General features: G+C 42.8%; 2 protein-coding genes across 2 annotated transcripts in view; one reads left to right on the forward strand and one right to left on the reverse strand.

Annotated features, from left to right (window-relative positions):
• Positions 1–5,794, reverse strand: part of LOC138203346 (protein eva-1 homolog C) — a 71,199-nt gene extending 65,405 nt beyond the window's left edge. The window contains exon 1 of the mRNA XM_069158112.1: positions 5,528–5,794. Coding sequence (XP_069014213.1) covers positions 5,528–5,768 — 241 coding nt within the window. The 5' untranslated portion in view covers positions 5,769–5,794. The remainder of the gene's footprint in view (positions 1–5,527) is intronic.
• Positions 5,795–6,803: 1,009 nt separating this feature from the next.
• Positions 6,804–9,378, forward strand: mrpl19 (mitochondrial ribosomal protein L19). Its single transcript, XM_069158114.1, has 6 exons — positions 6,804–6,910; positions 7,034–7,154; positions 7,269–7,387; positions 7,519–7,653; positions 8,330–8,511; positions 8,832–9,378. The coding sequence occupies exons 1-6, from the start codon at positions 6,832–6,834 to the stop codon at positions 9,051–9,053; spliced, it is 858 nt and encodes a 285-aa protein (XP_069014215.1). The 5' UTR covers positions 6,804–6,831; the 3' UTR covers positions 9,054–9,378.
• The last annotated feature ends 7,503 nt before the right edge of the window (positions 9,379–16,881 follow it).

Raw genomic sequence — 16,881 nt, forward strand, 5'->3', positions numbered from 1 at the left:
TTGTATACACAACTCTACAGTTCCTGTTGTAATCACTGCTCAGCAAAACAGACTTTAAAGCTTCACTGTTTATTGCAGTGTGATGTGATAATTTGATTTCCTCATGCCAAACCTAAAATGAGAAGGTGAGAAGATTTGTATCCTGTTGTAAACACCCATCTCTCATCACCAGCACCACTTTGTTGTTCCCCATCATGATGCCAAGCTCTGCCTTATGTGTGTGTTTGTTTATGTACTTATTGTATCCCGGGGGAGGAACATACACAGTAGGTCATGTCTTTTATCACGAGCATGTTGTGCCAGGCCAGACAGGGACAATTTGCACACAGGGGCACCATTACATTACATTACATTTCATTTATCTGACGCTTTTATCCAAAGCGACTTACAATAAGTGCATTTCAACCATGAGGGTACAAAACCAGAACAACAGGAATCAAGAAAATACAATTTCTTCAAGAAAGCCAAACTACAAAGTGCACCATACATTACATCCCAAACCTGTCTGCACCCGAAGGCTCTATAATTCTCATTCCCCCTTTACTTATTGAACTGTAGTTATGTCTTGTTGGTAGTTCTCTTTTAAGAGAGGATTTTACAAGGTTATATTTGACCATCATTGCCACATGGCTGGATGTGATGGTTCAGATATCAGCTGTAAATTCTTAGCAAGCCACACGCACTAATGTGAAGCTGAACAAGTGTCTCAGTTACAGCTGCGTTTAAATACAACTTCTGTAGGTTGGTCTCTGGTGTCTGGATCTATCTTTAAGTTGGTAAAACACCTAAAATGAATATCTTTTAAATTAAGAAATGTATTTCCAAATTGTTCACTGCACCCTCTCTCTCTCTTTTTTGTTGTTGGTAAAGAGCCATGTACAAAACATTTACTTACAGTTTTTTTTAATGTCTGTTTATGAGAGCTGGACTTGAAATGGCAAGTTTGTAAAACTTTTGCTTTTTGAAATTGTATGAAAAGAAAACCTAAATGGTTTGAAAAGGATTTGGATTTGATAAGCAGATTGAGAACAACATTTAGATTTGATAAAAATGCTATAAACCCAGTCATATCATCTCCAGTCACTTTGTCCTTTATCAGCATTTAGGTGGAACTTAGATTAAATCAAGACTGTTGTGACCTCCCTCCTGTATTCACTTCTTTGGGAACACCATTCACAGAAACAATTCTTTGAAGAGAGCGACCAACTCTATCTATTCATGTCAAGAGAAAAGCAGCCGTATGCCAGGCCCTCGCTGTCCGCCTCGCCGCCTGCCTCCACCGCAGTAGACAAAACAAGTGGGAGGCAGGATTTGTTTAGACAGAGCTCACCTGGCACACACACAGACACAGAAACAGTGATCAGGCAAGCCCTAGGGAGGAGTAGAGGCAGCAAGGAGGCGGGGAGGAGAGGCAGTGGTGTCGGAGGGGAGATGATGAGTGGATGAGAGGGGGGAGGGAAGGGCTGAGAGAGGGGAGAGCATGGGGTTCAGTATGCTACCCATATCCAGGGCGACTCTAAAATCAAAGCGGATTAACATTAAAGGGGCTGAGTAGTGCTCAATGATAGGTGGAAGGGTGTGTGTGTGTGTGTGTGTGTGTGTGTGTGTGTGTGTGTGTGTGTGTGTGTGTGTGTGTGTGTGTGTGTGTGTGTGTGTGTGTGTGTGTGTGTGTGTGTGTGTGTTGACTGCAGGTTCATGCAGTTTAAAGTACTTGACTACTGAGCACCACTGAGCTGATCTGTCACTTCGGAGGGATGGAGCTCCACCGTCTTTACACTCAGCATCAAATGTCTGGCCAACTAATTTAATCTACAAATTGATTTCAGGGGTACAACTAACCACTTTAAAAAAAATTATATATCAATGTAATGAGTATTTTTTCCATGAATTGATACCTTATTTTAGTTTTTAAAGATCAGAAGTCAATTTAAAACATCCATCACAATTTCTCAGACCCAAAGGTGTTATTCTTGTTGTTGTTTTGCCTACATAACAGAATAAACTTTAGAAATATTCAGTCTGACGATATTTCGGGGAGAGAAGAGTAGCAAATCCTGACAGGAGCTAAAGGCATTTGGCAAATTTTACTCTACAGATGACTTTTCATCAATTATCTGAAATAGGGCTGAAATTATTAGACAGTTGATCTATTAGCCAACTGACAGAAAATTCAGAAGCAATACATTTGATATGAATGATTGACGATGAATGATTATTTAAGTATTTTATTAATACAAAATGAGAACGTTTTCTTGCTTCAGTTTTTTGTTTTTGATAATTTGCAGCTTTTCTTTGTCTTATGAGATAATAAACTGAATATTTTTGCATTTTGGATGACTGGTCGGAAAAGACGAGCAATATGAATATGTCTTTATTCACAGTTTTTCCACTAAATAGGTTTACTGAGTATGAATATCTTATACTGACTGCAAACTGTTCGAACTGACCTTAATCAAACTACGGTATGAATTAATATTGTTTTGAATGTTAAGATCTTTACATTAAAACAATTAAATCCTCTAAATGCAAAAACAAAATTGAATTGAATAAAAAATCTGATCTGATTTATTGTAAATGTGAAACCCTAACGTGAAGTGATCTAAACTCCTTTATCCTCTTCTGATCTGAATTAAAATTCATGACCCAAATAAAGCATGTCGTCTTAACTTTCTTCCTCCCCTTTTCATCTGTGAAAAACACTTGTGATGAGGTTCGACAGGGGGGAACAAAGAGCAAGATGGATGATAACTCCCCCTAAACACGCACTCACAGTTACTATTGGTTGACCTCAGTTGACCCCTAGGCCCCTCAACAGCCTCACATCCCATTGACCGGGGTTAAATAGGGTTTCTGCCTACAGGGGTTTTATGACAGAGGAAGAGAAGGAAAGTGGCTTCACTGTAACCCTTCGGCAACATCACACGGTTTGTCTGGTTGCATCTGATTAACAATGTGGAGCTTCTAAAACATCCTCTAGTTCAGAGAAACATACAGCGTTTTCTCACTTTACAGATAAAGTGAGAAACTCTAAATCCAAAAGGACAGTGGCAGCAAACGACTTTTTCCTGTTATTGTTTTGACCTTTTTCCAAACAGCTCAGCCTTCATCACTTTCCTTTACCCTCACAACTACATGTTTACAAAAATGATCATCTGCTCTCTGTCAGCTGATAACGGCATCCATTAGAAGACAGAAAAGCAGAAATAATCGCCAGTAATCATGTGATGCTTATGTAACTCAGGTTCTAGAAACTGGGCACTAAAAAAAACCAAGCGAGGTTAGTATTTGCACAAAAAAAAGCCGTTTTGGTAATGAATGGTTGACTGTCAAAAGATTTACATTACAAGCTGACTGATCAGCCCATCAGTGAACCTAAACAAGGTTTTATTTTGGAGTTCTATCAATGTTCAGGTTGTTTTTTTTAAAGTGCCAAAAGTGCCAACTTATCTTACAAGTTGTCAATAACTTGTAAGATAAAGTATGAATGTTCTTAGCTTGATACTGCTGTTAGCCTCGGAGCTCTGAAGTGTTGCATGGCTCATGCTGTACCTCTAATTAGCTGCTCAGTATCTTCTACACTGTAATAGAAGATGATAACGGGGCAGAGGCAGAAATAAATTACCCACCAACATAGTTCTTTCCATTTCAGCACTAAGCTCAAAGCCGCTGATGAAATATGAAACTGCCATTACTCACAGGCAAGATTTCAACAAATTAACTCCTGGCAAACCCAGTTTAGCTTAATCGTGTCAACAAAAATGCAAATGCCAGATGTAGAGAAGCATGGAGTTGAAATAGCATATGAAGAAATGAAACTTCCCACCATAAACATTCTTTTGGAGACCAACAGTTGGCCATTCACCTCTGTGAGCAGATTGCAACACCATCACTGAACCAACCACCTGATAGATAAAGGTCTGACTGACAGATGTTAGGTCTACACCCACAGCTTCTGTCACCCTGCAGGCTAGCAGCACCTGTCAATCAAAGAGCTCCTGCAGTCTTCAGGGAGACTCCAGCTGGTCGAGAATGTGAGGACTGAAGGATTTCTTTGTCCCTGTGGTATTCTGAAGCGCTCCCTTTCTCATTTCATTCACAGGGATGCTTGATCAGCATTTCTGTAAAAGCATGTTGCACAGAACCCCCAGCGAGCAATCAAAATTGCTTTTGGGAAGTCAACAACAAAGTCCCCAAAGGGCCGATAGTAAAATCTGATCTGAGGTCTGTATAATGCAAAGGAAGAACTTCCCCCGGACAGCGCTGTTTCGTACCTGAGGCTGGTACCAGAGAATGTGCACTAAAGCTGAGATTTAAACAAATTAACTCCTGACAAGCACAGTTTAGCATAATCATGTGTAAACTCCTTCCAAGCAGCAGAAATCTGGAATCAGCTGGTCACGTAGTTTTCCCTTCTAACTTATCTAACCACCATTTGATCTCCTCAATCTGTATTATTTGTGCCCAAATCAACCCCCACTCACAAATGTGTGGCAATTACAGAAAATTAAAGCTCGTTAACAAGCCTCCACTAGACCATGATCTTTAGCAGCTCATTAGGCAGCAACATGGACGCATGCACACCGAATCAGGCACATACATACATCTGCTCTTTAGCACCTTTCCCCATAGAGCTGTTTCCAACCATTAGACCCATTACAGGCCAATTAACACCGTCACAAAGCTCCCTTCCTGTTTTATGGCACTGTGAACAAAACCTGCAGGCTTGCCTTGGGCTCAGCAGAGCTCAATAGAGTCTAATGCAGCACAGAATAACCTGGTATAGGCTGCTTCTTCTTAGCAGACTTACAGCTTTCATCACACCAGCTTGCACATAAAAACCTCAGAATAAGAGCAGGTCCCAGGCACTGACATGGACCCTTGTAACTAATTGTCGCCTACATGAAGTTCATAAAAGTCATAAAAAATTGCTCTACTTTCTTCTCTGAGTTGTAAATCTGAAGCGAAGGGCAGCTTTTGGTCTAGACAGTTCCCACCCAGTAACACATTAACCACATTATTCCATTTATCTCAACTACATCCTCAATGGAATATGTGCTGTACTGATAAACCAAGCTTTGACCTCTAGCCAAATGGCTTTAGTGGAGGAAAACCTGTCGTTTGAAGTGCCTGATGTGGGTCATTCTTCACAAACGGTGTCAGCATGGACCAAACGATGAGCTCAATACTCTTTTCCGCATGTTTAAGTTGTGTCCTAGTCGGTTTGTGAAGCAACCATTTCAGTGTGCATGCTGCAGCACGCCAGAGGCACAGGTCCTCCTGAGAGGAGAGGTTGATGCGACGCAGCACTCAAGTCGTGCTCAACACTTTGAAGCGTGCGTAGCGACTTGTCCGAGTTGTATTTCATCTCCTAAAGGTGTGAATTGTAGGCTACACCTCTTACATTTGAAATGGGATAAAGCCTAGGAGCAGATCCGCAGTGTGAAACAAGTGTTTGTCATCTGAACATGCGCTACTGCTATTTTAAAATCTAGAAAGCAAGAATGTCAACAAACACCAAATTGCCAACCTGAAAAGTCTGAAGAGCCCTTGGTGAGATCGCAGAGGACGGTCAGACACGATATTCCCAACAGGAGTGCAAAACTGACGGCTGAGAGAGTCCCATCTGAGAAGAACATCCTTGAAGCCTCAAAGTTTTTGATTTTCTCCGACTTATTAAAAAGTCCAAAAGCAGCCGCATTGAGTTTCAGACTGTGCGTCGTCGCTTGCAGGAGATGTGCGGTCCCATGTCTCGAGCCGTCCCTCCTCATCCCACCACACCGCTGTGAGACCGGGATCGAGGCTCCTCTGGGCTGGAGTCGTACACAGCTCTCAGGGCATTTCCAACTGCGTGTTGTGTTGTTATGTGGAGGCAGCCCACCTGCGGGACGACGCTCCCCTGCATGGTCTCAAAGACCCAGAGTTCACTGCTCAGCACACCCGAGAGCAAAATATTTCAATGAACTGGCTTTATTCTGCAATGATAAGACTTCTGGGCAGTCTGTAACCTTTCGGGATTTAGGCCATTTGCTTTTATGTTGCACTTTGTAAATTGACTTTTTAAAAAAAAAAATATTTATCTCAAAAGTGGAATCAGTGTTGCCTAACAAAACAAACTTAGGCTACTTAATGTTTTCCTGTTAATAGTTTAGATTTATATTTCACTATCAAAAGATTATAGCTTATCATCTGATCATGTGATGCATTGAAATATATAAACCTAAATTAAAAAAGTATCCTATATATAAATACATAAATTGGCTCCAAATCTAGATAAAACATGGAAATGCTGCACAGGCTACATTTTAGTTATACTTCTGTTCTTTAAAATGAAAGATTATTATTTGTTTTAATTTGCAGTGGAGCATTTTTATAGTGTGCTAAACAAGTAGGCCTACTTCTTCACCACTGAGTCTGGAAGATAAATAAAAAGCCTGAATTTGAAAGCTGATGAATCCAAAAAATGAAGACAAACAGAAAGTCGGCCCTTCCTCGCTGGTGATAATGTCACCAACCAGCTGTTTTGTAAAGATGACTCCCATCAGGACCAACAAAACGGAAGAGAGCTGTTAGCCATCATCACGTGGCTCCAGGCCAGAATCAAGTTATGTGGTTTGTTCTCAATGATTTCATTTCATTTCATTTCATTTTCATTGTTTCTCCTTGACACAGTTGCGCCCTTTGAAAAGGGCCCAAAAGAGATTCATGTACAGCGGCACAGCTGCACCACCTAGTGGACAACGCGGACACTGCAACTCTGAGAAATCGCGTTTCGAAGACATTTTCCCTACACGGCTTCCGTACCAGTTCACATGTGACAACAGAAGGTCAGACATGGCGGTCTCCACCAAAGGACTCCACAAATGCGTCGTTTCCTTGAAGTTATTACGAAACCTTCAGCTCCAACATGAACGTAAGTGAACCGCGCTGGTTTTTAGTGATCTGAAATAGTTCATCATCTGCGGACAGTTTGCGGAAGTGCGCGGTACCACGTGAGCTCACGGAGCAAACAGAAGCATTTTCCTCTCGTTTCTAGGTTTCCTGTCCACGTCTGTGTGTCGTCGTGCTTCCGGGAAGGACAGCGAGCCGCCGACATTCACTCCTCCACCTAAACCTGTGATCATCGATAAAACTCAATCCGTGGCGTCCCTGCGGAAGTATGACGTTTCTGTCCGGTAGAAAACGGATCATGACGTCACTGACGCGCACAGATCCGCGCACCGGTCTTTGCATAAGTGTAAAGTAATGTGTGTCTGCCTCCTTCCCGTCAGGTTTCTGAGCCCAGAGTTCATCCCTCCCAGACAGAGAACAAACCCGTTCAAGTTTTCTATGGAGAGGAAGGACATGATCAGCAGGAGGAAGGTGCTCGACATCCCTGAATTCTACGGAGGTAAGAAACTAAACCTGCAAGGAAAACAGTTCTCTCATCTGGTCTTCTCTGCTTTTACCCCCTTCAGGCTAGTTATTGTTCATGTTACTGAATTATTATGGCCAACAGTTAACTCGTGCATTTTATTTCAGGGAGTATCTTGGCAGTGACCATGGCCGACCCCAACGCCAACGGGAAAACCAACCGCTTCGTTGGCATCTGTACTCAGAGAGGTGGAACAGGGCTGGGGGCCACATTCGTCCTGAGGAACATCATTAATAACCAAGGTGGGGTTTGTTTTCCACCAAATGTCAACTGAAATTGCACAAAGACTGTGCATGCGGTTTGCTGCATGAAAGAATATTTACTTTCAGCCGACCAAGATATCATCGTTGACATTTCCTCATTATATATTTATAAGCGCGAGCATGTTAGAAAGGCTTGCAGATGACTGTTTGGTCATACACTGAAAAATATAAAGAAGAATTCGAGGTCTGATTATTGGTCGGTCTGATTGCAGTTCTTTGAGCTGACTGCAGACATTTTGCACGGTCGCTAGAATTGTTTCCGTTCATCTGTTTGAAACCGGCTGAATGAAACTCAGAAATTCCAGATTTCATTATGTTTTCTGCTGCACCTGCTTCACCGGTTATGATTCAATGGCACATGAGTGGAGAATTAGCGCCACCAACTGTTTTATCTTGAGGTGCTTAACTTCTAATAATTGACCAACCACATTTTGATGAACATCTGTTGACATTAACATCGTGGTTTTAGTTGCAAACACCTCGGCACCGCTGTGGGCTCATTTTGGTTGGTGGAAGCGATTTGTCATACTTTTATCCGAACTGCCGACCACCGTGTTAACTCACCGCCCTCTTCAGATTTTTCTTTCTCGTACAAGAGCTGTGCTTGAGGTAAAACACCTGTTTTGATCATGTACTTTCTGTGTGTTTGGCGTAGGTGTGGAGATCTGCTACGAACTGTACAACCCTCGTATACGGAAGATTGAAGTGCTGAAGCTGGAGAAGAGACTGGATGACAACCTGATGTACCTGAGAGACGCTCTGCCGGATTACAGCACTGTGGACCCAGAAATGAAGCCTGTGCCCTTCTCGCCCGCTGGAGAGGTGCCTGTCAACAAGGTGAGATCATTTCAAGATGCACCCAAACAGTCGCATCACCTGGAGCTTCTCCAGACCGAACCTATCGACTCCACTTTATATCGTTCAAATTTGTTTTAATAAAACTACTTGTGTCATTATTGATATTATTGTAGGTCTTACTTCTAGTGACAGTGATCGGAAATGTGCCTCATTAATGCTTTAAATGTTTGTATGAGTGCCCATAAGTACAAGTTCAGTTGAGACTTGTTTACATGACCATAGCACTCTGCAGTAAAACAGTGAAATCCAGTAAAACTGCAGCACACTGAAGTTTAAAAGTGTGTCTGTCTACTCACCAGATCAAGGTAAAGATGCGCCCAAAGCCGTGGTCCAAACGCTGGGAACGACCCAAGTTCAACATCCAGGGCATCCGCTTCGACCTCTGCCTGACCCCGGAAAAGATGGAGCACGCTCAGAAGTGGGCGCAGCCTTGGCTGGAGTACGACATGCTGAAGGAGTACGACACCTCCAAACTGGAGGAGCAGATCCTCGCCGAAGTCCAGCAGGAGATGAGCAAGTGAGGACGATCCTGAAAAAGAGCAAACCGTCCTCAGTTTAACCATCAATGCAGACTTTTCCAGGAGTGGCGAATTACTGGAAAATTAAGTTTACATGGATGTGAGACAACCAACCAGATTGTGATCAATTTTTCAGTTCAACCAAATGGTTCACTGCAGCCACACCACTGTATATAAGGAGGAGCCAATATGGAAATTGGTGTTGTATTTTGAATCGTGTCTTCGTGTCTTCTTTACGTCTTATCCACCAGTCTGCTGTACAGTATGTATGTAACATCTACGACTATGCATTTATTTCATGCTTTCTATAATAAAGCTATTGAACTTTCCAAGGTCTGGAATTACATTTCTTAGTCTTATATTTCTCGTCTCAGTCTGTTTTTTTGCTGCAGTCGCGACACTAGGTGGCACTATTCCTCCATTTATGCTGCACCCATCAGCAGTTATATAACTGTCTGACAGTATTTTGAAGAAAACTTCTGCCAGGCTAAAATAAACAAATTATGTATTATTTAAACAAATGATGACAGGCCTGTTCCAAAACAGCAGGTTAACTTGAGTTTTCTGGTTTATAGTCTGAAAATAAACCAATCTCTTTCTGTTGGTTCATGTTTTAAGGAGTTTCTAGGTTTAAACTTTCTAAACATTTCCAAATAAATGAGTAAACCTGCTTCCTGGAACAGACACGCTGCCCTTTGAATAGAAAAAACCCAACACCCTGGTATTCAGGCAACACACACCAGAGACACGCGGCAGTGTTTTACTGTTGTGGATGGAAAATTGTGGTGTTAGATGGTATGTTAGAGCGTCAGTTGGGTAGTATAAAAACACTTGGACTCCTTATGTTATGTCTGCTTGCTGTGAATGTGTGTGTGTGTGTGTGTGTGCGTGTGCGTGTGCGTGTGTGTGTGTGAGAGTGTGTGTGTGTGTGTGTGTGTGAGAGTGTGTGTGTGTGTGTATAAACACGCTGAGTGAGTCCCTGCACTCTAATTTCTCCATATTACAGGATGAGACGCGGAGAAAATGGCCTCTAATACAGGAGTAGCAGATGTTTGCTGTGCTCATTATGGACCACACAGAGTCCCTGTGCGGAGATACAGGGGAATAAAGAGAGGGATTATTTTGTGTTACGTTAAAGGTCGTGGAATGGAAGAAAGCTTTTAACGACAATAGACAGCAATCCAAAGGCTACTAAATGGTTTTGTGATTATTTTAGTGAAATTGCAGTCTCCTGCACCTGTTGAACCTCACAACAGTGTCGCGTACATTGTGTTTAGTCCAACGGATTTACTCCCAGCCCAATCAGACCTGACCTGCAGTAAAGAAAAGCAGCTCCATCTGCTTCTGTGTACAGTAGACTGTCCTGCACATTGTCATTAGACGACCCACTGAACCAGCGGGCCCTTTCACCTTTTCATTCTTCACTTGTAGTATTTCTTGTTTGGACCTGATTGATGTGCTCGTGTGGAGACAGTAACACAAATGTTTATCCTACAGCACATTGCCAAGTCTTTAGAAGCACTCCACGGCAACACCACTGGACTGGTAAACCAGTTTCAACCACAAAGTTACTCAGTCAGCCGACTTAACTGCCTCAAGGAAACTTCCTGCCTCTGTGTGTGTGTGTGTGTGTGTGTGTGTGTGTTAAGTACTTCAGGGTTGTGATCTCAACTGTATGTGCCTCCCATGCCCTCAGGTTGACTTTTCTGCACCTGGAGTGAAGTTAAAGCCCTTTGGCTGGGAAAGGAGATCAAACACCAGCTCTCTCTTTCTCACACACACACACACACACACACACACACACACACACACACACACACACACACACACACACACACACATATATACACACAGCAACTTGCAGACAGGCTATCATATCAGCTGTCACCACAGACAGACACCTCAAACAGTGCCAACTGTAAACGTCTGGGGCAACCTGTCTGTCTATCCTCATGTGAAATCAGATATGCTCCATCCACGGTTTCCGTAGAATTGGGGGGGAGGGGGGGATGCAGGTTTGAGGAGCCTATAACCCAACATCCAACTGTACAGGATGGCGGGCCGATGATAGCTGCAGTGCCACACTACTACGAAGGTCAGTGCAGGAATGTAGGGAGGGACATACTCTTCTAATCTGTCTTCCTCCCTTTCGCTGGTGCTCCCACGACCTTCATCTCTGTCTCTCTCTAAAGGGGGGAACAGCTCCGGCTTTGAAAAGGAGCCAGGTTGATGAATTGGAGAGGATGTGATACAGGGCGTGCAGAAACTCCCACAGGTTGAGATTTTGGGGATAATGTCTTCCACCGGGCCAGTACAGTAAATGCAGTTTCACTCTGCCTTTCCGAGCGCTGATCTCTAACATCTCTGTCATTGTGTGATTTCTTACTCTGCTGTCTGCAGGCCTGGGGAAATTAGTTTCACTCTCTCCGTCTCTGTCAGGGAGTGTGAACTGTGAGCTGTCTGTGTGTATGACAAGTGCAACGGGATACTGGGCCACCCATAGGCCCCAGGTAAATTACACCCTGTCACTGTGCGTGTGTGTGTGTGTGTGTGTGTGTGTGTGTGTGTGTGTGTGTGTGTGTGTGTACATGTGCGCTTGTGTGTACGAGCTGCTCAGGGCCACCCGTAGTCCTAAGTAAATTACACACTTGAGTTTCACCATATGTTTCCAGTGAAACAACACAACCGTCTGCTCCTCTCCGACTGTCCCATGGGCCCGACAGGAGCTCCTGCTGCCATCGCTCTCTCTTTGTTAAACACACGCACACGCACACGCACGCACACGCACACGCACACACACACACACACACACACACACGCACACACACAGACGACCCGACAGTGTGGCAGCTGTTAGGAAACATTACATTACAAGCAGCTGATAGCTGAAGTTGAACAGGCACATATCACAGTCATTTTAATAATGTGATCCTGTGTTGAGTGGGTCTGGCAGCGCTGCCAAGGGTCAAGGGTTCATTTCCAGCTGGGGCCGAGCATACTAGAAATGTTCAGATAAAAGTGTCCATCAAATGTCCAACAATGGGTTCAGGACAGTTTACGTCAACGGACAAGAAAGAGTTTAAAGGACAGGACAAAAAGAGTATCCCAGATATTTAAGCTGTCAGTCTGCTTCATCAGAACTGTCCCTCAGATGGCCTAACTATGAAATTTGAAAACGTGAAGTGAAGTAAGTGAAGTTTGGTGACATATTTTTTGCTTTGCATCCACGGCTGCCACAAAACAAAACAAAAACGCTAATCATATGATTCCAAAGATACCAGCATTGTCTGCGTAGCCCAAGGATTATATCCCTCTGTGTCATAGACCTCTCTTGTTGTCAAAAAGACAAAGTGTGTCACGCTGTTTGTCACAACGTGCCATCATTATGACAACCGCGGATGCTGCAGTTTATGTTACTTTAAGCCCAAATACACTGTCCTGCTGCTGGAAGTACTCAATAGAGAACCAATTGCATATTATTCCGCAGCTGAAAATAGTCCCCCAACAACCAACAAATACATTAGGCGACTGTGGCTCAGATGGTAGAGCAGGTTGTTGTGAGATTGGTTGTTTAATAGTTCCTCTTGTCCACATGCCGAAGTGTCCTCGGGCAACACAGTGAATCACAAGCTGCTCCTGATGGCAGTTGAGCACTTTGCAGAGCAGCTCTTCCACCGTTGGTGTGTGAGTGTATGACTGGGAGGCACAAATCATAAACTGCTTCATAAACTGCTGTGGTGAAAAGGTGCTATAAAAGTGCAGACCATTTACTTTTGTCTGGGTAATGTTTACTAAAAGCGACTGTGCAAAGCAATTTTTTTTTTCTTTTACAAATGAAAGCATAGATTTATACGTCAGAGTCCCTACGGGCTCAGAGCTGAGATCTAGTGATGGCCTGCGGAGGTCACAAGTATTGAAAGACGCACTTGTGCAGTGTTGGTTTTGGTCTTTTCATTAGGTTTATTGATTATGATTCAAATAAGCACTATAGCTATATATTGGGGCAAATATAATATTTAAGGCGACATTCCTGTGCTGTTACTCAACCTGTGTCAGAATAGTAAAAATTGAGGACCTCTTAGTCACATGATCAGAGGAACACTGTGACCAGACCTGAGCTGAAAATAACAAACCTTTTGTTATAATATAATCCCGTTATGTCAGATAATCACCAAGTCTGTTTACATTCTTAATTTGTCATCGGCCGATATTGCGCAGCAGGTGAGTTAAAAATATTGAAATAGTATAATAAGTAAGCTGCTGTATATAATACAGCCAGAACAAGCCGTGCCTCAATGATTCTATGCATTGAGGACATAAGCATTAAGATGAAAAGGAAAACAAGTCACACACCAGCAGCAAAAGTGTATGTTCCACATTCACTCACAAACCTGTTATGTATTGACACGGTGCCACATAATACTCCTGCCAACCCAAACAGCATTCCTGTATATGTACGGGGCCACAGCCGTGTGAATGTGTCCTCTATGTTTACGCGTCCTCTTCAGTAATATTGTGAGTATTTCTACTTTTAGGAGGTCCTTGTCTACATGCTGTCTAAGGTGAGGGCACCCAAGGCTGTTTGATGCATTCTTCACATTTCCTTCGTATCACTGCTTGTTCCTGCCAAAGCCAGTGTGTGTTCGATTTAATGCTCAGGAAATGCAAACCAGGTCATAACACATTATTGGTCATAACAGGTTTTATTCCTGTTTGGTCATGATGACCCTGCTTGGTGCTTTTAAAAACAGCCCTGCGGTCTGAAAGTGTGCTCCTGCTTTGATGTGAGGAAGAAATGCTGTGGGAGGGAATATTAGCAGTTTGATTTCCTCGCCTCTGAGGGGCGCCCTCATCTTTGTCTTTCACATAGTCTTGCATACAGCTCTGAATTCCCCTGCACAGCTGGTCCTCTTCTCTCCTGAGCTGTAATTGCAGCCCTTTCCTGGGAAAAAGAGGGAGGAAATCCCAGAGCTTTCGCCTCGCAACAATGACAATAAAAAAGAGGTGAGGAAAAGAGGAAGAAAGCATTTCAGCTGAGATGAAAGAGGGAGGGAGGCTTAGCAGTGGAAGGGAGGTGGAGGAGTGCAGGCTGAGGGGAGGTGGAGGTAAAGAGGGAGAGATGAAGGAGAAAGCAGGGGAGGAGGGATGGTGATGGTGTTGGTGATGGTAGTAAACTCTTGAGTTTATTAACCTCATTTAGTTGAGAGGCAGAGCGTAAGGGGAAGGGGAGGAGTGGTGTGTTCATACTGTGAACGCAGGGCTGGAGTTTACTAATGAGGGCTGCAAATGCACAACACATACACTCACACTTTCCCTCACTCATTCCCTCGCTCATACCAGATTCACCTTGATCTAATGCCAAGTATGCAGGCAGAACGCACATTCACGAGACCGGGTAGCGGAACTTCATCCTACTGCCTCTGCTCATTTTTTTCACTCATATCAAGCAGCAGCTGAAAGGTAATTTCACTCAAATGGCTGTTGATACACAAAAGAAGGGAGCTGAGGCACAAAATTATTTGAATTCCAGCCAAAATCACATCACTTCAGGTTGTCTGACAAGCTGGACCTTATAATTTCTCATGCATTGCCAATGTGGATTACATGCAACATAGACTTAAAGACATTCACATTTATGGGAAATTCAGATTCTACCTTGCGCCACAGCCAGCTCTCCACTTTAATGCTTGTGTTTTAACTGTGGGAGGAAGCCAAAGTATTGAGAAGAAACCCAGGCGAACTCTACACTGCAATGCCCGGGGTCAAGAAGGTTAACAAACAACTAAGTGATTCATATAAAGTCTTGTGAGGTAACAACCCTGTTTGCTAGGGCTAAGGCTGCCTCAAGATACAGATCCCCTCCAGAAATGTCTGAAGGCATAAAAATACTTTAAATAATAACGCAATAAACTAGTTCATAAGTCTTTAAAATGACATTAACTCATTGAAGAATCCAAAATCGAGAAACATGCAAGTGTAAAAAGTTTAACACGCAGGTTTCCTGCTTCACTGGAAAAATCCACGGGATAGATGGACTGGATGCTTCAAATTTCCACATCACAGTTATATTGGACCACCCTTGGCTTCCAAACTCGTTGAAATGTCACAAATAATCCTTGTACAGACTGTAGACTTCTTAAACTCAGATTTAATGTCCACTTTCAGCAGATTAATGTGAAAACAAGCTTTTAGTGTCGGAACTCTGCGCTGACATCATTCTGCACATCATCCAAATACTATAATAACAAGAAAATGTGTTAGTGGCATGGGAGCTTTAGGTATTTGTGGTATTTTGTGCTTTACAAATTCATAAATATTGGGAACAAACTGGATTGCAGTCATGCTCATGCATTGATGCAACGGATGTAGCAGAAAGTGTCTGTTTTGCCTCATTGCACTGTCTCTCTGTGTTGTTGTCATGCTGATGTTTTTTTTCAAGCAGTTTAAAGACCTTTTAAAGAAAAGTTGTTGAAACCCAATCTTGGTAAGTTGGACAATCAGCTTCAGACAAGAGGAGAAACCTCCAATTTATCCCGATAGCGACGCACCCCATTCATCCATTATGCACGCTGACCACTAATGACCTGAAATTGACACAAAGAATGCACACTTAAGACGCTCACTGAAGACAAATGAGTGAAGATGCACTCTGAACTATTGACAAATGGTGTGAAACACACACAAAACACAGACACACACTTACAATGCGCAGTGAAGATGGATGACGTAGAGAAGATGCTCCCTGAACTGAACTGTAGCTGACAAATGATGGGACACCTCGGTTCATGTACTGACCCCCTGCTATGGCTCACCGTGGGTGGGTTATTTTGTGATTTGACAAGGGTTAAGAGACCATTTCTTTACCTTCTCTCTTCAGCCGACTGGTAGAGCCAAAGATAAACATCACACTTCTTTTTATAAGTTACAGTTCTATCTTTTAAAGTTTTTTTTTTTTTTTTTTTTCTACCTGTTTATACATAAGTAAAAAGTTGCTAAATTCTTTTGAGAAAAGTGACCACCATTGTGAGCTGCCCTACAAAACTACACATTTTCTTACTGTGAGTATAAATCATAAAGTTTAGCCAAAATTCTGCAAGTGAAAAAGTGAATAAATATATAGGCTTACTGTTCATTTTCTTTTTTTGAAGTATCTGAAGAACCAGACGAGTGGTTAAATACACAAAAGTATAATGTCAACTAACAACTCTGTGACTGACAGCTTACCAAACACTCTTTGAACTGTTCTGATACAGTAAACCCTCGACCATCTGGAACTTTAGGTAAGTTAAAACCCAAGAAGTAAAACTAATTAGCAAATATTTGACCCAAGCCTGATATAAAAACAAACCAGCAGATTCCACATGGGCTCAGGACCTCATCTGAACTAGCAAACCCATCAGCCCAGCACTCATAAGTTTGATCTTAGAGATCTGTGACCAGCCATTCGAGGCAGCTCTGAGCCGTTTGTCTACATGTTAATAAACTGCCCATTCACCATGTTTCACGTACACGCTTTCATTAAACTTTTGACCCTGCTGCGTCTGTCACTCTTTGACAAAACTCTCCTCTTTGACTACTGTCGATGTGGTGGTCAGGTCTGTCACACTGAGTTTACTTGTCTTGTCTTTACTGTTTGGCGATCATGATCACTCTCTGGCCCACACACCTCAGGGTGCAGGTCAGCTGTTGTACATTGTGATGAATCCTAAAGTGTACTTCACAGCCCACTTCACTATCTGAGCTGCCATCTCAAAATTATGCCCCATTACCCTGCAACAGCCCACAGTACCACATTACTAAGAACTGTTTCACAGCTCATTACCAGGAAATA

Source organism: Embiotoca jacksoni, unplaced genomic scaffold, assembly GCF_022577435.1.
Source record: "Embiotoca jacksoni isolate LCO1_2020_lvr unplaced genomic scaffold, fEmbJac1.0.p SCAF_23, whole genome shotgun sequence".
NCBI lineage: Eukaryota > Metazoa > Chordata > Actinopteri > Embiotocidae > Embiotoca > Embiotoca jacksoni.

Coding starts and splice junctions, on each gene's coding strand:
- mrpl19 (XM_069158114.1), top strand. CDS start 6,832: ATGGCGGTCTCCACCAAAGGACTCCACAAATGCGTCGTTTCCTTGAAG. Junction 7,155..7,268: donor TCCGTGGCGTCCCTGCGGAA/GTATGACGTTTC, acceptor CCTTCCCGTCAG/GTTTCTGAGCCCAGAGTTCA. Junction 7,654..8,329: donor GAACATCATTAATAACCAAG/GTGGGGTTTGTT, acceptor TGTTTGGCGTAG/GTGTGGAGATCTGCTACGAA.